The 20543-nt window shown below is 59.1% G+C and overlaps 1 protein-coding gene across 11 annotated transcripts in view; it reads left to right on the top strand.

Moving 5' to 3' along the window:
- PLXNB3 (plexin B3) overlaps positions 1–20543 on the top strand; it is a 41239-nt gene that overhangs the window by 5187 nt on the left and 15509 nt on the right. For 8 of the 11 annotated variants that reach the window (XM_090060692.1, XM_090060697.1, XM_090060695.1 and 5 more), the window contains 27 exons: positions 724–1695; positions 1783–1962; positions 2825–2950; positions 3042–3142; positions 3909–4041; positions 4296–4452; positions 5166–5274; positions 5618–5729; positions 6056–6184; positions 6868–7066; positions 7501–7661; positions 8028–8179; positions 8651–8756; positions 8840–8970; positions 9927–10106; positions 10222–10402; positions 11453–11677; positions 12276–12425; positions 12791–12939; positions 13676–13776; positions 14630–14844; positions 15392–15570; positions 16561–16627; positions 17104–17410; positions 18180–18283; positions 18752–18839; positions 19541–19710. In XM_090060692.1, coding sequence (XP_089916818.1) covers positions 733–1695; positions 1783–1962; positions 2825–2950; positions 3042–3142; positions 3909–4041; positions 4296–4452; positions 5166–5274; positions 5618–5729; positions 6056–6184; positions 6868–7066; positions 7501–7661; positions 8028–8179; positions 8651–8756; positions 8840–8970; positions 9927–10106; positions 10222–10402; positions 11453–11677; positions 12276–12425; positions 12791–12939; positions 13676–13776; positions 14630–14844; positions 15392–15570; positions 16561–16627; positions 17104–17410; positions 18180–18283; positions 18752–18839; positions 19541–19710 — 4875 coding nt within the window. In that variant the 5' untranslated portion in view covers positions 724–732. Of the gene's footprint in view, positions 1–10; positions 51–723; positions 1696–1782; positions 1963–2824; positions 2951–3041; positions 3143–3879; positions 4042–4295; positions 4453–5165; positions 5275–5617; positions 5730–6055; positions 6185–6867; positions 7067–7500; positions 7662–8027; positions 8180–8650; positions 8757–8839; positions 8971–9926; positions 10107–10221; positions 10403–11452; positions 11678–12275; positions 12426–12790; positions 12940–13675; positions 13777–14629; positions 14845–15391; positions 15571–16560; positions 16628–17103; positions 17411–18179; positions 18284–18751; positions 18840–19540; positions 19711–20543 lie in introns of those variants that run through there. The other 3 variants (XM_090060693.1, XR_016443928.1, XM_090060699.1) reach the window with 3 other exon arrangements.

Here is a 20543-nt window from a genome sequence, read left to right as displayed (position 1 = left end):
AGGGCTTCCTCTCACTAAGCAACAACCTCCTCAGCACCTAGCATCCACAGGTGAGGGCAACTGTCCCCCCCCCAGCACCTGGCAGCTACATGTGAGGGCACGAGAGCCTGGGCACCTGGGTTCTGGGGGGGAATGGGCAGCCTGGATGCCTGCGTCCTCTCCTTGCCATATGGCCCCATCTGGCACTTGTCTGTGGTGGATTCCAGGGGGAGGGGAGGGGAGGGGAGGGAAGGGGGTGTGGATTAGCAACAGCATTTCTACAGCCCGAATGTCTGGGTTCCCTGGGAGAGGAGTTGATCCTGGTAAGTGATAGCAAGCCAGGGGTGGGAGCCTAGATGCCTGGGTTCTTTTGGGGTGATAGGTTTTGAGGGGCCACCTGGATGTCTGGATTCTCTTTGGGGGCAATGGGTTATGGGGGAGCTGCCTGGATGCCTGGGTTCTCCACAGGGTAAGGAATCCCGAGATATGCACTCAGATGCCTGGGTTCTGTAGGGGGTGCTGGGTCCTGGGCAAGCTGCCCAGACACCAGGGTTCACTAGGTGGGGATGGTGGGCAATGGCAGAGACTCCCAGACACCTGGGTTCTCTGGTGGTCAAGTCCTGTCTGCCGGATTATGGGGCAGCTGCTTGGACACCTGAGTTCTTTGGTGATGGGTCCTGGGGGAGCTGCCTGGGCACCTGGGTTCCCCACTCCAGCCTTTAACACTTTCCTCTTCCCCCACAGGTCTTGGCCATGACCTTCCCATGGCCTGTTCTGCCCCTGCTGCTTCTGCTGCTGCCCCCCCTTCCGGGGGAACCCTTCCCACTCCCCACTTTCGCCCCCCAAAATGCTTCCTTCCAGCACCTGCTGGTGGCCTCCACAGGTGATGTGTATGTGGGTGCCACCAATGCCATCCACCGCCTGAGCCCTGGCCTGGCCCCACTGGCTACAGCCACCACAGAGAATCCCCTGAATTCCCCCAACCCCAACCGCCTGCTTCTCGAGACCCCCAGTGGGCACCTGCTGACTTGTGGGCGACGTTACCACGGCCTGTGCCAGGCCCGGGCCTTGGCCGACCCTCAGCGTGTCCTCACCACTCCTCCAGACCCTGGCGAGGGACATTTCATTGCTGCCCCAGATGCTGGGGTCCCCACCGTGGCTGTGGCTCATGGAACCTTCCTCTGGGTGGCTCGGGGGTGTTCCGGGACTTGCCTTGTGCCTCCCCTCACTGTCCGGCACCTGGAGGGCCCCCACGCTTTCTCTGGTGAGGGGCTGGGGCGCCTTGTGGTGGGAGACCCTGGGGATTATGGTCTGCGCTACATCCTGGCCGCGCCAACTGGTACCCATGCCTACTTCCTTCTTACCCGTCGTGGGGGGCCCAGCGAACCCGAGCCTCGGACCTATGCTGCCCGGGCCTGCCTGGCAGACCCCCAGCTCTACTCCTATGTAGAAGTGCCCTTGGACTGCCAGGATGGGGCCTATCCTGTGGCCCGAGCGGGTGCCTTGAGGCCTGGCCAGCATGGAGCACTATTCGTAGTGGCAGAGGCAGGGGCTGGGCTACTCTCAGCCCTATGTGTCTTCCCACTGGAGGTGCTGGAGACAGAGGCCGAGGCCACACGCCAGGCCTGCTACAGCCACGGTGGGGGGGTAGGCATTGACCCTCCCCGTGCCACCATCGCCTATGGGGTCATGTCTCACTGCACCCATCTGCCCCAGGTGAGCAGTGGGGGGAGGAGTGGGTTCCACCCCAGAGCTATCTACCTCCCCACTACCTATAACCCTTGGCCCCCCATTTTCCCCCAGGAGTCATCAGAGCTGTACCCATGTGGGGACGAGCACACACCCTCCCCCATTGTCAGCCTGGTGCCCATCCAGGCCACGGCTCTACTCACAGAGCTGCCACAGCTCACAGCCGTCGTGGCCACAGAAGAGGCTGGGAATACCATCATCTTCCTTGGAGATGCCTTTGGGCAGCTGCACAAGGTAGGGTCTGGGGCAGCGTTAAACTCAGCCAATCCACCCCAGAGTGGGCACATCTCAGCTGTATTCCTGCCTTGTTATACTCAGGCATTCCCCAGCAGGTCTGCCTCAGAGCTGGGCATGTCTAAGCCTTCCCTGTGCCTTGCTATACTTGGCTGTTGCACCACAGAGCTGGGCTCATCTTGCCCTGTTATACTCAGCTGTTCCCCAGCCACCCTACCCCAGACCTGCAAGCATGTCAACCCTCTTCTTGGCTTACTATATTCAGCTGTTTCCCATTGACACCAGAACTGGGTACATTTTGGTTCTCCTTGAGTGACATTATACTGGGCTGTTGCCCACTGCCCCCACCTGAGTTGACTGCATCTTGGCCTCCCCATGGGGTATTATATCTTGGCTTGTTATGCTCAGCTGTTTCTCCACTGCCCCAGCCCAGAGTTGGATGCATCTTGGCCTTTCTTTCATGGTGTTATATGCAGCTGTTACTAGCTGCCCCCACCCCAGAGCTGAGTGCCTCTCAACCATCCCCAAGCAGTGTTATACACAGCCATTCCCCAGTTGCCCCACCCCAGAACTGGCCACATCTCAGCCCTCCCTGAACTGTGTTATACTCAGCTATTCCCCCCTGCTGTTCTACCCTAGAGCTGGTTGCATCTTAGCTCTCCCCAGACAGTGTTATACCTGGCCATTTTTCAACTGCAACACCCGAGAACTGGCTGCATCTTAGCCTTTGTTGGGCCCCATTATGCTCAGCCATTCCCCAGTTGCCCCATCCAGGAGCTGGCTGCATCTCAGGGAGGGATCCCCAGAAAGGCCTCTTCCCCCTCTAACCTCCCTCCCCTTCCCCCATCTTCCCTTGCTCCAGGTGTTCATTGAGGCCTCAAGGGGCTCTGTGTACAGCACTGTGCGTCTCAGCCAGCACAGCCCCATCAGCCCCGACCTGCTACTGGACAAGACTGGGACCTATCTCTATGCCATGACTGAATCCCAGGTAGGTGCACCTCCTCTACCCTGCCCCAGCCCCCCTCCACCCCTGGGGGGCCTGTCAGCACCCTGACCTGCCCAAATTTGCTCTCCCCCAGGTCACCCGGCTCCCAGTCAGCAAATGTCCCCAGTTCCCAGACTGTACCTCCTGCCTTGGTGTCCGGGACCCCTTCTGCGGCTGGTGTGTCTTACAAGGCCGGTGAGTCCTGCCCTATCCCAGAGACGGGCACATCTCAAGCCTGTTGGGGGAGGGGAAGGTGTTATACTCAGCTGCTCCCTACCTGCTCCACCCCAGGTATGGGTGCATCTCAGCCTGTTATGGTGGGTTATTGCCAAATGACCCCACCTAGAACTGGGCACATCCTGGCTGGGTCTGGATGATGTTATATTTGCCCATTCCCTACTTGCTTCATCCCAGAGCTGTACACATCTTGGCCCTATTTGGGTGGCATTACACTTGGCTGTTCCCAGCTAACCTTCCCTAGAACTGGCTGCCTCACCCCAGAACTGGACACATCTTAGTCTTACCTGTGCAGTGTTATGTATGTCTGGTCCCTAGCTGCTCCATCCCAGCGCTGGGCATATATTGGCCCGTTCTGTGGTGTTATACTCAAGTGTTGTTCTCCTAGATCTGACTGCATTTGGCTTTCCCCCAACCAGCCCATAACTATTGCACCTCACAGTGGCTGCATCTCATCCCTATCTTGCTGGTGTTATACTTGACTGTTCCCTAGCTGCCCTGTGACAGAGGTGGGGACATCTCAGGCATATGGGGGAGAATAACATAATGGGAGAATGAGACATTCTGAGGGGGTCATGCAGGAAAGGCAGGGCTGGGAGGCATTATGTAGGTCCCATATAAACACCCTTGAAAGGGATGGGGTCCAAAGAGGGTGGGCAGAGCTATCTGTCCCTTGGCCTTGCCTCTTCATCCAGTTGGCTGTTGTTGGGTGGGGCGGAGTCAGGTGCACTCGGAAGCTGGAGTGCCTGCACCATGAGGGAGTCAATCAGTGGCTGTGGAGCTATGGGGAAGGCAGCCAGTGCCTGCAGGTGGAAAGTGTGATGCCAGCCAATCAGAGCCGTGGAGAGCCTGCTGAGGTCAGTATGAGAGTAGGGGAGGGGGGTGCTTGAGGGAAGCTGCAGGGGAAGGGTGGGGCTTGTGGAACCAGGGGTCTAGGGGGAAGTGGGTGGGGCCAGAAACATGGGTTATGGCTTGTGGGAGTGTGAGGGGATGTGGCCATGGCTACAAGAGGGAGGAGATGAGTCATATCCCACAGTGGGGGTTGGAGGAAGAGGCCTGGGTGGGGCCTTGGGCTCAGCTACACCTCTTGAACCTGCCCTCTCACCCCTAGGTGGTGCTGCAGGTGCCCCAGCTCCCCCTGCTGGCCGAGGGCAAGAGCTACCACTGTGCCTTTGGGAGCCAGGCCCGCCCGGCCACTCACCAGGACTCCTGGGTCCGCTGCTTGGCGCCCAGGCCTGACCAGGTCCCACCCAGCCCAGAGGGCAAAGGTTAGCTTACCCCTACCCACAATGTGTTGCTCTAGTCTTGCCCCTTCCTCTTCTCTCCCCAGAGGATTCCCTCCTGACTTTACTATCCCTTAGTGAGTCTGCAACTGGAGTTCCCGCTTTACTCAGCCTTGGTGAGGCTGCAGCTGGAGTATTGCACCCAGTTCTGGACTCCACGCTTTAGAAAGAATGTGGGAAAGTTTGAGAGAGTCCAGAGGAGAGCCGCGTGTATGATTAGAGGTCAAGAAAATAGGCCTTATGAGGAGAGGCTGAGGCATGGGACTCTTCATCCTGGAGAAGAGAGGACTTGGGCTGACCTGGTGGTAGCCTATAAGTATATGCTTATGTACATGGTGTGCATCAGGAACTGGTAGAATGTCTGTTCACCAGGGCATCCCAAGGGAAGACAAGGTCTAACAGTCATAAACTGCTGGAAGACCATTTTAGACTTCAAATAAGGAAAAACTTCTTTACTGTCCGAGTCTCCAGAGTCTGGAATAGACTCCCCCAGAAATGGTATAAAGCATCTACTCTGGATACCTTTTAAGAAACACTTGGATGCTTATCCTGCTGGGGTTATCTGACCCCAGCTGACTTCCTGCCCCTTGGAAAGGGGGCTGGACTCGATGATCTCGAGAGGTCCCTTCCAGCCCTAATGTCTATGAAATCAATTAAATCTATTAAACTTATAGGTAAGTAATCATGTGATCCCCTAGATCATGTGACCGTGGAGTTGTCAGTGATGTTTGAGGATGTGTTGGTGGTAGCAGTGGGATTTGCCTTCTATGACTGCAGAGCTGTTGCCCTCCTGGCCCCCAATGCGCCGTGAGTGAGGGGGGGCTGCAGGTTGGGAGTGAGGGGTACCGTGGGGATATTGGGGCAGGGCTGTGGGTCAGGAGAAAGAGGCACCATCGGGATATTGGGGGGGACACAGGTTGGGAATTAGAGGTACCATGCAGGGGGGCTGTGGGTTAGGAGTGAGGGGCACCACAGGGCAATGAGGGGACTGTGGGTCAGGAGTGGGGGGCACCATGAAGATAAGGGGGTGCTGGAGGTTGGGAGTGAGGGGCAGTATGGGCAGGGCTGGGGGTTGGGAGTGAGGGACACTGCAAGGCTGGGGGGCAGGTGGAGGAGCTCTAAGGTCCCGAGCCTGCTCCTCCCCCCTCAGATGCACTGCCTGTGTGAGCAGCCCCTGGGGGTGTCACTGGTGCCCCCGGAGTCATTGCTGTATCACAGGGGGTTCCTGCCCCACAGGGGAGGTCACCATCTACAACCAGAACGTGAGTGACAACCCCTACCCTCTATTCCTGAGGCTTCCGGGGTAGAAGGCAAGGGGAGAGGCAGGGGCTGTGAGTGGGACCGAGCCATCCAGGGAGAACAGTCATCCCCCTCAGTCTCCCCCAAGGAAGTGGGGAAGTGAGGAAACCCAGGCGTCCGGGTAGACATGTTGGATTTCCTAGAGGAAGAGAGGCAGGATGGACCCAGGCATCCAAGCAGACATCTTGGGGGTTCCCAGAGGGAAAGTGCCATAAGAGGGAGGCTGGGCAGGGGACCCAGGCATCTGGGCCCCTCCTCCCCCCTGCACTAACCCACCTTTTCTTGGTAGGCATCTGTGGGGGGCCCCCAGGGCCCTCAGACCTGCCCCCACTTGGGAGGGGTCAAGGGATCGCCCCTGGTGCCTGTGGGGGTTGAGGTGACCCTTGACCTGGAAGCTCACAACCTGAATCTGCTGGGGGTGAGTGTGTGTGTTTGCATGGGGGGGGCCTGTAGCCACAGTTACAGTGTGCAGCAGTGGAAGGGTCTTGCGGGGTGGAGCCAGACTCTATTTCAGGTGTCCCTTGGAGCAAGCCTTGTTGGCATGGTGACAGTGCACCTTGCCATGGTTACAGTTACACTGTATTAGAGTGCTGGAGGGGAGGCCTGGTATCAGGCCTATGGGCCCTGTTGCTGTGGTTGCATTGGGGAGCCTAGATCTGGTATCACTAGGTTGCCAGGGTTATACCATACCAAGGTGCTTGGGGGGGCAGGCCTAGCCTCAGGTCTACCGGCCTCATTGCCATGGTTATATTACAATAGGGGATCTAGATCTGGTCTCACTTAGCCCCATTGCCATGGTTACATCATATTGGCGCCTTGGGGTAGAGGAGCTGATCTTGGCCCTGTAGGCCCTGTTGCCATGGTTACACCACATTGGAGAGCGCAGGCCCAGTCTCACTAGACCCTACTGCCATGGTTACACTGTCTTGAGGGTTGCGGGGACAATCCTGGTTTCAGGTCTACAGGCTTCATTGCCATGGTTATATTGCAGTAAGACATATCTAGGCCTGGTCTTATTAGGCCCTTTGCCACAGTTATACTATATTGGGATGCTGGGGGGTCCTAGCCTGGTCTCACCTCCTCCACCCCACCATTTTTCAGGTCCCGTTGCCACGGCTACGCTGTGTGCTAGAGGTGGGACAGGGGCTGGTGGAAGTGGAGGCCTCCTCAGGGGGCCCCCATAGGCTCCAGTGTGGCCCCCGAGCCTATGACTTCGGTGCATCAGCTCCCCAGCTCCGAGCCCCCCTGTATGTCACCATGGGGGAGAGGTGGCACCTGGACACTCCCTCTGGCTTACATGGTGAGTCTCACTGCCTCGAACACTGAGCTTCCCCCAGTGGTGTTATGTGGGGGAGAGAGCTGTGAGCTTCCCCAAGCAATGTCATAGGGGGGTCAGAGGAAGGTTGCAAGCTTTCCCTAGTAGTGTTTGGGGGGGGGGGCTGCAAGCTTCCCCCAACAGTATTTTGTGGGGGAGGGAAGGGCAGGGAGCATTGTGAGCTTCTCTCAGCAGTGCCATGGAACGGGCAGGAGAATGTTGCGAGCTTTCCTCTAGCACTGCCATGGGAGGCTGTGAGCTACCTCCCAGCAGTGTCATTGGGGTGCAAGAGGCTGTGAGTTTCCCCAGCTGTGGCTGGGGAATTTGTGAGGTTTTTCCCAGCCACATCATAGGGGCTGCAGGGTGCTGCGAGCTTTCCCAGCAGTGTCATGGTCTGCCCTCCCCACCACTCTCTTCAGTGATGCTGTATGATTGCTCTGTGGGCCGGCCTGACTGCAGCCGGTGCCGTGCGGCCTCCCCTGCTCTGGGATGCCAGTGGTGCCCTCCTGGCTGCCAGCACCACCGCCTCTGCCCCCCAGGGGGTGCCCCACCTGCCTGCCCTGCTCCCCTTATACATCAGGTGAGTTGGGGGGTGTGGGGGTGCTGATCCTGATGGTTGGGGAAGCCAAATTCAAGTGGGGGCAGGGAGGGGGTTGAGGCCTAGTGGTCCTGATCTGGTTTGTGGGGCTGATCTTGATGGCTAGGGATCTTGATCTGGGCTTGGATACAGGGGCTGAGACTTCGGGGTCCTGATTGGGTTGGGAGGGTGGGGGTGCAATCCAGAAAGAAGGGGCCAGATCCTGATGGGCGGAGGGGGTTCTCATCCAAGGCTGAAGGTGGCCCAGCCCAGGCTTGGGGGCAGTGGGCTGGAGCTTAGAGGTCCTGATCCAGGCTGAGAGGACTGACTGATCCTGACTGGCTGTCGGGGTCCTGCTCTCCCCCCCAGGTGCACCCCTCGAGTGGCCCCCCTGAGGGTGGGCTGCTACTGACCATTGCCGGCTCTGACCTGGGCCAACGCTTCGAGGACGTGGCTGGCACTGTCCGCGTGGCCGGGAGGCCCTGCCTGCCTGACCCTGCCCGCTACCGCCTGGCTGCCCAGTAAGCCCCACCCCCAGCAGCTAGCCCTGCCTCTCAATGCTGGGAGCTTCCCCTCAGCAGTGCCCTGTCCATCCGACTCTGCTCACTACTTTCTGCCTGCCTGGTAAAGCCCTTCCCCAGCTGGGAACTTCCCTTCAGCAGTGCTCTGCCTGCCCCATCCACTACTATGTGGTTGTCTGGTAAGCCTAGCAATAAGTTCTACCCCCTCATGCTAAATCCTGTCTCAGCTGTAACCTTCCCTGCAGCAGTGTCCTGCCCACCTGACCACACCACTATTGCCTGGTAAGCACCCTGCCACCTCAATGCTGTGAGCTTCCCCCCCCCATGCCCTGTTCCCCCCCAACCTCACCCTCTGTGCTGCAAGCTTCTTTGAACTGTGCTCCTCCCCAACCAGGTAAGCCCTGTTTCCTTGGTGCTGTGAGCTTCCCCCAGCAGTGCCTTCACATCAATGCCAACCCCTCCCCCCTGCAGGATTGTGTGCCAAGTACCCCCAGCTGAAGGTGGTGTGTCAGGGCCTGTGGAGGTGGCTGTTGGGGACCAGCCCCCTGGGGTCTCCACACAGCGTTTCACCTATCAGGTCAGTGCCAGTGGAGCAAGGTGGGCAGATTGGGAGGGGCAATTATCCCCCCTGTCCCCCAATAACACTGTCCCTCCTGGCAGGACCCCCAGCTATGGGAGCTGCACCCCCGGATTGGACCCATGGCTGGAGGCACGCAGGTCACTGTGACAGGGGAGGAGCTGGCCACAGGCCCTGACGTTGCTGTCTTCCTAGGGGACCTACCTTGTGCCCTGTGAGCCCCTGGTGCTGCCCACCCCCCTGCATCCCCTGCTGACGTGGGAGCCCCACAGGCCCCTGCACTCCCAGATGTGCCCTGTGAGCCCCCTACCACCTCTGTTTCCCCAACACTGCTTATACTGCTCCCTACACCCCCAACTTGCCCTGTGAGCCCCCTGCCTCCCCAATACCGCTCATCCCACACCCAGCTTCCCCAAACCTGCTCAGTGACCCTACTATAGTCATCACTCCCTGCAATCCCAAAACCTTCCACTTCCACCCTGCACCCTCAAAGCTAGCCCTGCCCCAATACTGCCCATGCCCCCCTTCACCCCAAACCTGCCCTGTACCATGTGAGCTCCCCCAAACCTCCCCCTGCACCCTGGTACTCCCCTTCCCCCTGCTCTGCACCCCCCAAACCCACCCAATGCTCTAATATCTCCCCACTTCCCTGGTCTTTGTCTCCCAACCCCGCTTCTCTCTGCCCTCCAACACCTCCCCTGCTCCCTGAGATCTGGCCCTAACCTGCCCCCCACACCCCATTATACGCCCCTGTACCTCCAAATCCCACCCCCAGCTGCCACCACACCCTGATATGCCCCAACCCCTGTAACACTCATCTTAGGGCCCAACCTCCCCCTCAGCTACCGTCTGTACCCCCATATATGCCTCTGCACCCCCAAAACTCAACCCCAGCTCCTCCCTGCACCCTGATATCTGCTCCCACCCCCTCAACACCAGCCTTGGGGCCCAACTTGCCCACCTCCGCTTTCTCTGCACTCCAAACCTAAGACCCAATCTGCCTCCCAACTCCCGCTGCCCCCCCCAAACACAGACCTTCATATGTGCCCCTCATTGCAAGCCACCACACCCCAACTCCATTTTATCTTCCCCCATATCCCAATATCTGCCCTGTCTTGCACCTAATTGCTCCCTCTCTAAGGACTTAATTTGTCCCTCTTCTGCCCACAGTGTGGAGCCCCCAGCCCCAGGGACCCTGGTGTGCCTCACCACCCCAGGGGGAACACTGGGAGAAGCCCCACTGCGGGTGCAGTTTGGCAGAGCTCTGCGGCATCTCTCAGAGGGGGGTGGCTTCCGCTATGCACCGAATCCCAACATTACTTGGGCTTGGCCCCGCTCTAGCTTCTGTGGGTGAGTACTTGTGGCGGGGCTGAGCTGTGAGCCTAAGGTGGGGCTGCAGGAGAGGGAGGGACCTGAAAGCTCACAGTTCCGCCCCCCTTTCCCTTCTGAACACCTGGGTCCACAGGGGTGGACGCATCATCCAGGCCACAGGTACCAACCTGGATGTGCCGCAGCAACCGCGGCTGGTCGCTGTGCTGGAACTCCCCACCACCAGCACCCTGCCACCCGGTCGCTGCAAGAAGGGGTGCCCTGGAGTCCTTCCAGATGCCCCAAAGCCCTGCACTCTGGTGGGCAGCCTGCTAGAGGTACGTGAGCAGGGGGAAGCCCCCCAAGTCTAGGAAACCCCCCATGGCCAAGTACCCCCTGCACCCCATATCTACACCCCCCTGCTCTGACCCACCCCAGGCCTCAGTGAGGGCCATTGGAAAGAACCGAGGTATCTGAGGCCATGTTAACCCCCCTCTCCTTCCTTAGTTTGACCCCCACCCCCCGGTTGCAGCTGAGGCTTGGCAGGGGAACCCAGCTATCCGGGGTTGTTCCAAGACCCCACCTCCCCACAGCCTGGCCCCTGCTTTAGCCCTCCAGTCCCAGACAGAGCCCAGGCCAGGAACCCAAGTGCTGTGGTCCATCCTAACTCCCTCCCTGCTTCCTATTCTGATGCACTAGTTGCAGATAAGGCTCATGGGAGGAACCCAGGCATTCTGGACTGTTTCTAAGTCCCCCCCCACAAACTCCCCTGCTCTGATCACCCCAGGACCCTAGAACAGAACCCAGGTGTCCAGGGTTATTCCAAACCCTCCCCAACCCCCATTCTCTGAACCCCCACTACCCCAGTCCCAGCTGAGTTTTTTGTGGGATGAACCCAAGGGGTCCAGGGCTGTTTCTAAGGTCCACCCAACCCTCCCTTCTTTAACGCCCCCAGCCACGACTGTAGCATAGAACCCAGGCATCCAGGGCTGTTTCTAAGCTCCCCCCTGCCCCAACCCTCCTGCTTAAACACCATAGTCCCAGCCCTTGGGAGGAACCTAGGTGACTGCGGCTGTTTTAACCCCCCCCCCCCACACACTTTCTTTCGTAGTCTGACCCCTCAGTAGTCTGAACCCTCAGTTGCAGCAGCTGGGGGCTGTTTCTAAGCCCCTCCCCCTACAACTCCCCTTGTCTGACCTCCTTCAGCCCCAGTCAGGACCCTTGCAAGGAACACTGGCATCAAGGGCCATTTCAAGCCCTCCTCCCCAGCCAGGGCCCTAGCATAGAATCCAGGTGTCCAGGACTGTTTTAAGCTCCCCCAGCCAGAGCCTTGGCACTGAGCCCGGGCATCTGGGGTGGTTCTAACCCCTCTATTCACACCTGTGTAGTGTCGCACTCCCTGCTCTGCAGCCTCTCCAGCACTGCTGCTGTGCCCATCACCAGCGGTGCCCCCTCACACCCGCCTGCGGGAGCTGCTCTTTCAGTTGGATGGGCTGCACATACCTTTTGCTGGCCCAGGGGGTGGCCCCTTCACCTACGCCCCTGACCCCCGACTGCACTGGCCCCCTGGTGCCCCTGCTGTCCTTAAGCCTGGTATGCTGCTGCAGCTTGAGGTGAGGGGGCAGCTTGGGGGGTGGGGGGGAAGGTTGCTGAGGGGGCAGATGGGGCAGCTTGGGGGGCTGTGGGACAGGCTTGCGGGGGAGGGGCTGTGTGGCCTGTGTGCCAGAGCTGGGGTGGGAGGGACATGGGTACTGTGGGGGGGTTACGGGGTCCTTGGAGGTGAGGGGCTGTCGGCTAGTTGGTGTGACCTGGGGTGTAGGTGGGAGGGTTTACCAGACAGTTGAGGGAGGCTGTGGAGCAGGCTGGGGATGATATGGGGAAGAGTAGGGATGGTGCATGTCCCATGTGCCAGAGCTGACGATGGGGGGGCATTATAGGATATTTAGTGAGTTAAGGGTGGGGAGTATAGGGCTGTTGGCGGGGGGGACTTAGTGGGGCTTATGGGTTATCTGGGGGCTGGAGATGAGTGATTTCTGGGGTACTTGGGCTGGGGGGGTTTATGGGGCCATTGAGGGGAGGGTCTGAAGGCGGGGGCTTACGCAGCTATGGGGGGCTGTGTGGTATAGGGGGTATTGGGAGGAGGCAAATGGAGGGGACTGGGGAGCAGAGATCAGTTTTGAAGTCACTCTCTAACCCCCCCCATCCCCCCAGGGTGAGGGGCTGACGCTGGGCACATCCAAGGAGGAGGTAGTGGCACGGGTGGGGGCAGGGGTCTGTGTTGTCAAGACCCTCACCCTCACTCACCTGTACTGTGAGCCGCCCCTGGCACCACCTGGTCCCCTGCAACCTGCCCCCTTCGTTGTGAGTACTGGGGAGGGAGGAAGTCAAAGGTCTATGGGTGGTTGGGGGAGAGGTCACTGTAAGGGGGATTTGGGGGTGGGGATCTCCTTGGGGTGGTCAGGGGGTGGGAGTCCCCTTGGGAGGGTTCCAAGAGGGAGGGTCTTGGGTCAAGGGGGATGTTTGGGGGCAGGGGAGGGGTGGGGGAATTGTGAGGAGGGTTCCCCATGGGGGGCTTAGGGGCAGGGAAGGGGTTCCAGGACTGGTCTCCACAGCGGGTGAGGGAGGGGCCAGGGGCCCCATGGGAGAGTCTGGGGGGGAGGTCGCTGGTGGGGGAAGGTGGTTCTCCCCCAACTCTGACACCCCCTGCCCCACTCCTCGTGCTGTAGGTGGAGATGGGGCATGTGCAGGTGGTGCTGGGCCCTGTGTACTACCAGGCAGAGCCACCCCCCGGCCTGCCCGCTGGCGCCCAGGCTGGGCTGGGGATAGGTGGCACTGCCCTGGCTCTCGTGGTTGTCCTCCTTATTCTCATGTACAGGTGAGGACCACCTGCTGCCCATGTCCCCCTATCCCTCTGCCAACCTCTTCCTCTCAGGGCTGAATTGCCCACCCCCATATCCCTCCACTTGTCCCCGGTCCCCTCAGGGCTCAATCACCCATCCTATATTCTTCCACCCAGGTGCTCCCATCAGGAGCAAATGACCAGCCTTCTCCCACTCCTGAAATCCCTCAGCCCAGCCCACTCCCCCACTCTGACCCAGATTAGCATATTCCTGTATTCCTCCATGCAGATTCCCCCTCAGGGACAAATTGCCTGTCTGTCTCCTTCCCGTATTTCTTCATCCAGCTTCTCCTCAGGGGCAAATCATGCCCTGCTGCAGCCCTCTGCCTTGTCCCCACCTCCCTTTAGGGGCAAATCACCCAACCCTATATCCCTTCCCTCAGATGCCTCCTGAGGGGCAAATCGCCAGCTCCCTCCTGACTCCTGTATCTCCTCTACCTAGGTGCCCCCTCAGGGGCCATGTGTCCCCTCCCGCCTTTCCGTTTCCCTCTGCCTAGATGCCCCCCCAAGTGGCAAATGACAGTCCCCTCTCAACCCATATCCCTCTGCCCAGGCCCTTTTTATGGCTAAATTGCTCCCTTCCATCTCTTTTTGCTCACAACTCCAGGGCAAATGGCTCTAGGTATCCTCCCGCCTCCTACCACCCCATAACTAACCCCTGAGCATGACATCCCTGCAGGATAACACCCTTCCCCCTCCCACCTCATGGCAGGCGAAAGAGCAAGCAGGCACTGCGGGACTACAGGAAGGTGCTGGTGCAACTGGAGAACCTGGAAGTCAGTGTGGGCGACCAGTGCCGCAAGGAGTTCACTGGTATGGGGGTGGGGTGGGGATAAAAAATAGTTCCTCCCCTGAGATAATGAGGAAAGGGAGGTGGAAGGGTATCAGTAGGGAGCATGATGTGGCTGGGGGAGGTGAGTCACTGGGGCAGAGGGATATTGGGGGTTAGTCCCTGGCAGGGGCAGAGGGATATTGGGGGTTAGTCCTTGAGGGGGGCAGGTGGAGGCATATTGGAGGGATTAGTCCCTGAAGGTGGGAATGGCACAGGTGGAGGGGGGTTAGTCCCTAAGAGTGACAGGTGGAGTGATATCAAGGGGAGGGCTTCATCCCTGGAGAGAGATTAGGGGGTTTAATCCTGGTGGGGGCAGGTGGAGAGATATCGGGTGTGTGGGGTAGCCCTTGAAGAAGGGGTAGAGACTCAAAAACAGAAAGTGAGGCTGGAAGGGACCTCCGGAGGTCATCTAGTCCAGCCTGAGGGCCTTTGGGTGGTGGTCCTTCAAAGCAGGACCACCCCCACCTAGATCATCCCAGCCAAGGCTTTGTCTAGCCAGGGCTTAAAACCCTCCCAGGATGGAGACTCCACAGCTTCTCTAGGTAACCTGTTCCTGTTATACTACCCTCCTCATGAGAGAGTTTTTTTTCCTGACATCTAACTTAAATTTCCCGTGCTGCAACCTGAGACCATTGGTCCTTGTTCTGTCACCTGCCCCCCATTGAGTAGATGGAGCAATATTGGGGGTTAGTTCTTCAGGAGGGTGCAGATGGAAGGATATTGGGGATTGGTCTATGAAGAGGGGCAGGGGGAGGAGGTGAAGTGATACACCGAGAGGGAATAGTCACCTCTTTTCATTTAGGGGGCACCCCCTCATTTTGCTCTCCCCCCCAGATCTGATGACAGAGATGACGGACCTTGGGGGGCAGCTGGAGGCGGCTGGGATCCCCTTCCTGGACTATGGGGCCTATGCCCTGCGTGCCTTTTTCCCGGGGCCTGGTGGGGGCCCAGGGGCACGGCCTTCCCCCCATGAGGGGCGCAGCCCTGCCCTGGAGCAGGGCTTGGCCCAGCTGTCTGGCCTGCTTAACAATCGCACCTTCCTCCTCACTGTGAGCTGGGGGGGGGTGTAGGGGGCTAGGGGGAAGGGGATTGGGGTACAGTGAAGTGTGAGGTTGCAGGGAGGGAGGTTGGCATACAAGGGGACATTGGGAAGGTCCAGGAGATGTGGGAGGCAGAAAGATACAGGGAGGTGGAGGAGTCTGGGGTAAGGGGAGTGGGGTTTGAGGGGGCAGGTCTGGGAGATGTGGGGGACAGGGGCATGTATGGAGGTGGGTACAGTGGCGTTGGGGGATGGGGTGGGGACAAGAATAAGAAGCAGATGCTGATGCTGTGTTTCTGTTTCCTTTGTTTCATGTTTCCATGGTTGTGTGCCCATGTCCATGTGCCCATGTTGGCATGTCTTATGTTCATCCACATCCACATGCACTTTTCCTGGCACTCATTTTCCATATATGTGCTGGTGCCTGTATTGGTGTTCCCATCTGTGTCTTGGTGTCTGTGTCCATACATGTACACCTATGTGCTGGTGCCCTGTGTTTGCATGTCTGCCAATGTGTGACACCCATGCTGGTGTGCTGGCCTCTGTGGCATATGCAGCTGGTGCACACGCTGGAGGCGCAGGCCTCGCTATCACGCCGGGAGCGGCTGCGGGCAGCTTCACTGCTCGGGCTGGGGCTGGGCGGGCGCCTGGAGCTGCTCACGGATGTACTGGCCGTGCTGCTGGGTGAGCTGGTGCAGCACCAGGCCCAGCGCCCACCTCGCCTCCTTCTGCGCAGGTGCTTGAGAGCTTTGGTGGTGGGGCACGGGCACTGGGCAGCACCTGGGAAGTAACTTGGGAGGTCTAGGATGTATTTGAGGGCAGCAGGCGTGTACTGGGAGACACTGGGGAGGTGTGGGAGTGGACTGGAAAGCTACTAGGGAGGTTTGGGTGGGTCACAGGAGACATTAGGAGGTGACAGGAGGTCTAGGGAGGAGTTGAGGGTACCAGGGAGGTACCGGGAGGTCGTGGCGAAGTCTGGAGGGAATGTCTGGGTGGGGACTGGGAAACACTGGGGAGGTCTGAGGAGTATTTGAGAGCACCTGAGGAAGTCTGAGGGGGTTCTGGGAAGCACTGAGGAGGTTTGGAAGGGTACTGGGAAGCTCTGGGGAAGTCTGGGGGAGTCCTGGGAGGCATTAGGCAGGTCTGGTGAGCATTTGAGAGCCCTAGGGGATATTGGGGGGAATTGGAGAAGTCTGAGGGTGTATTGGGATGCACTGGGAGGTACTGGGAAGGTTTGGGCAGTCCCTGGAGGGTGCTGGAAGGTAACTGGGGAGGTCTGGGAAGCATTTGACAGCACCAGGGAGGTACTGGGAGATGCTGGGGAAGTTTGGGTGGGTACTGGGAAGCAATGGAGAGGTTTGGGAGAGTTCTGGGAAGTATGCGTGGGTACTGGGAAGCATTGGAGAGGTTTGAGAGGGTACTACTGGGAAACACTGGAATAGCACTGGGAAGGTCCATGGGGCACTGAAGAACACTGGTATGTCTGGGAGGGTACTGGGTGAGTCTGGGGAAATACTGGAAGGTGCTAGGAAGGTTTGGGTGGGCACTGGGAAGCACTGGATGGGTACTGGGAAATGCTAGGGGAACAGTAGGAGGCATTGGGGATACTGGGAGACATTGTGAAGGTTTAGGGGGCACTGAGGAACACTGGGGGCAAGTCTGGAAAGGTATTGGGGTGGGGCAGGGATTGGGGAGCAGTGCTGACCCCCGCCCTTGCATCCCCCAGGACAGAGACCATGGCAGAGAAGCTGCTGACGGATTGGCTGGCTGTCTGCCTCTACCCCTACCTGCGGGTGAGCTGGACGCAGGGGCTCCCTGGGTGAGGGGGGTGCCAGCACCTGGATTCTCTACAAAGGGGAGGGATAGCTGGGGGCTTAGAGCAGATGGGGCTGGGATCGCAGATGCCTAAGTTTCTTGCAGCTGTGGGAGTCCATGGTAGGTCCACCTGGAGCCCTGGGTTCCCTCCCACCTGTGAGATCACATGGGAAGTCTTTGGAGCTGTGTGGGGAATCACTACCCAGATACCTGGACTCCTTTCAGCTGTGGGAGTCCCTGGGAGGTCTGGGGAGTCAGGAAGGTTTCCTCATCCAAATGTTTGGGTTCCTTTCCAGCCATGGGATTTTATAGCAAGTCGATGGGGTTGGTGGGGCTGTTCCCTGCCTGGACCACCTGGGTTTCCTCTAGCTTTGAGAGATCACAGGAGATCCAGGGAGCCGGGAGAGATTCCCTGTCTGGATTTCTGGGTCCCTCATGCCCCCACTCTCCACAGGAGGTGGCAGGGGAGCCACTATACTTGCTGTACCGGGCCATCCGGTGGCAGGTGGATGAGGGGCCAGTGGATGCAGTGACAGGACGGGCACGGCGCACCCTCAGCGAGGCCTGGCTGCTGCGGGAGGATGTGGGTTCCCGACCGCTCAACCTGCGAGTGCTGCCCCCTCCCACCAACCCCCCTGGCCTCACCCCTGCTCGTGTTTTGGACACTGACACAGTGGGCCAAGCCAAGGAAAAGATCCTGGAGCAGCTCTACAAAGGGCTGCCCCATGCCCAACGGCCTCCTGCCCACAGCCTAGACCTCGGTGAGTGAGGGGGCTGTAGGGGGTCACCCTGTGATTGGGGGGGTTCTAGTAGGGTGTATGGGTGCCCCTAGGGGTTAGGGGTCTGGCAAGCATGTGGTGCCCCCCGGTATTGGGGGAATAGGTGGGGGGGCTGGGGGCTGATTGCAGGTGATGGAGCTAGGGGGATACCCCTGGGGGTTCTGGGGCACAAGGGAGCCCCTGGGTTTGGGAGGATGAGGGTTTTGGGGGGAGGATGGAGGGGAAAGGGGATCCCCTGGGGCTGGAGAGGGAGTAGAGGATCTCCCTGTGGTTGGAGGGGTACAAGAGGCCCTTAGGATTGGGGGGACAGGGGGGCTTAGGAGGGCAGGGGAGGGGAGGGGGGTAACGGGGATCCCCATGGTACTGGGGAGTGTGTAGGGGATTCCCCAAGAATGAAGGAGCACATGAGAGGCCCCTGGGATTGGAGGAACTGGGAAGACCCACCCAAGGAGGGAGTGACTGAAGATGGGGGGCTGGAAGGAGCCCCCTAGGGCTGAAAGGGACATAGAGGTCCCTTGGGATTGGGGGGATTAGTGGGAGCTGGAGGTCCCTGGGGGGTGTGGGGAATCTCTCAGGGTCCAAGGAAGTTTGGGGGCCCCCTTGGGATTGGGGGGAGGATGGGTGCTGGGGAGCCACAACATTGGTGTTCAGGCGCTGTGTAGGCGAAGAGGGCCCTCCCAGGTGCAAGGGAGGAACAGGGCAAGGGGGTTTGGGGGTCTCCTCCCCACTGCCCCCCCTCCTGCCCCCCCAGAGTGGCGCTCAGGTGTAGCCGGGCACCTCACGCTATCGGACCTGGATGTCACCTCTGTCACCCACAACCAGTGGAAGCGGCTTAACACCCTGCAGCACTATAAGGTGGGCCTAGACACCAGAGGTCCTTTCGCTTTGGGTGGCCTGGATGCCAGGGTTTCTTCTGCCTGGGGGGCCCAAACAACAGGGCTCCTTCTCTGCTTTTTGAATTGTGAGAGTGGAAGAAATGGGAAGCTAGGACACCTGAGTCCTCTCCCAGCTTTGGGAATGAGGGTTGATGGGTTAGATAAGTGGGGCTGGGAGCCTGGACCCCTGGGTTCTCTCAGCTCTGTGGGAGGAGTGGAGGTTGGGGGATCATAGCAGTGGAGCCTGGAGTTTGGATGCCTGGGTTCTCTTTCCACTGTACAAGGGCAGTGGGGGCTGGTAGGTTGGAGCCTGGGGGCCGGAAGACCAGATGCCTGGGTTCTTCTAGCTGCTCTGAGGAGTCCAGCTGGTTATCAATGGCTGGGGGAGAGTTGGGAGCCTGGTTCCTGGGTCCTATCACTGGCTCTGTCCCCCTCCTTCCCCCACCAGGTGCCAGATGGGGCGACGGTGGCACTGATCCCACGGCTACACAATGACTCCCCCATAGGGTCATGCCAGAGCCCCCTCTCAGGGGACAGTGAGTGACACCCCCCATTCCACCCCCACTGATGGCTGGGCTAGGCCCCGATGCGGATGGATGTAGGGCAGGACTGAACCGCATGTGGGGGGGAGCAGATTAGGCAGGAGTGAAGATTATGGATTGAACCAACTAGGGAGCGGGGGGGGGGGCGTCATGGGGGATGGAACCTATGCTGTTGTGGAGGGATTCAGATCCTGGACTGAACCAACAAAGAAAGTGGAATCTGAAGGGGGGAGTTGAACTAAACCAATGAGGGGCTGGGGGACAATCCTGGGAGGTTTTGGACTGAACTAATGGAGGGGAGTCTGGACTAATCCAACAGGTGCATCAGAGGGTGGAAATTGGGATCTTGGATTGAATCAATGGGATTGTGGGGTCAGGGAATCCAGAATGAATCTGTGGGAGAGGAAAGAATCCAGGAATGAACTGGAGCGGGGAGGAATACTGAACTGAACCAATAGGCCAGTAGGGAGCTATAGTGGGAGGAGGGCTGAGACTGAATCAATGGGAATGTTCAGGAGATCCAGGAATGAACCAATGGAATGCGGGGAGAAGTTCTAGACTGAACTAATGCAGAGATGTGGGGGATTTTTCAGGACTGAACCAATGGGATGTTGCGGGGGGGGACCTGGACTGAATCAAGGAGGTTCCCAGAGGAGGGGAGTCTGGGGTGTTGCTCAGGTCCCCCTCCCCCGCAGATGCACCGATACTGGAAGATGGTGAGGAGGGGGGTATCCACCTCTGGCACCTAGAGAAGCCCCCAGAGGAATATGAGGGGCCTGGGCAGGTGGCACGACATGGCAGTCGGGAACGGGATGGGGCCACGGCTATCCCTGAGATCTACCTCACCCGCCTACTCTCTACCAAGGTGAGGGATCCCTCCCCCATGGGGACTTAGCACCCCCAAACACTCCTCCACCCTCCCAGGAACTTCCAGCTCCCTCCCAAACCTCTAAGAACCTCCAGAGTCCCTTGCAGCCAAAATGAAGCTTCAACCCCCCAGGGACTCCCAGACTCCCACTTCACCCCAAAACCTGTCATGTCTCCTCAAAGATCTGCTTCATCAACCTGCCCTCTTGCAAGGTTAGGGACCCCCTAGGGGACCCTGTATCTCCAACCACACCTTCACCTCCCAGGGACCCCCAGACCTGCCTTGCATCCCCAGATCAGCCCTTCACCCCCCCAGGGACCCCCCAAACTCCCTTGCACTCCTCTAACAACCCCCACACCCTCAAACCAACTCTCTAACCCCCAGACTTCTGCTGCCCCCTAAATCCGACCATAACCACTCCCAAGATCTACCTCAACAGTCTGCTCTTCTCCAAGATGAAGGGCCCCCCCAAACTGCTCCTCTACCCCCCGGGGCTCCCCAGATTCCCCTGTATCCCAAAACCCACCATAGTAACCCCAAATCCTAGTTGTGGGCTACTAAAATGGGGGATCCTCAGGGGACTCCCCTCCACCCCGGAGTCCTAAGGTCTAGCTCATCCTCCTGTTCTTGGGTTCTGAGAGGAGAGTGGGTCTGGAGAGTGTGAGCAAGAAGGGCTGGAAGATCAGATGCCTGTGCTCTCTAGGCAGGGGCTGTATCAGAGAACAGGGTCCCAGATGCCTGGGTTCTCCTGGGTGGAGCCTGGGTGAGGGGAAAGGATCCCAGGTGCCTAAGTTCTGTGGGAGGGGAATTGAGGCTGACAGGTGAGCTGG

This window comes from Crocodylus siamensis, chromosome 8, assembly GCF_052110815.1.
Source record: "Crocodylus siamensis isolate JL-2025a chromosome 8, ASM5211081v1, whole genome shotgun sequence".
In the NCBI taxonomy this organism is placed as follows: Eukaryota; Metazoa; Chordata; order Crocodylia; family Crocodylidae; genus Crocodylus; species Crocodylus siamensis.
This window is presented reverse-complemented; position numbering and strand designations above follow the sequence as displayed.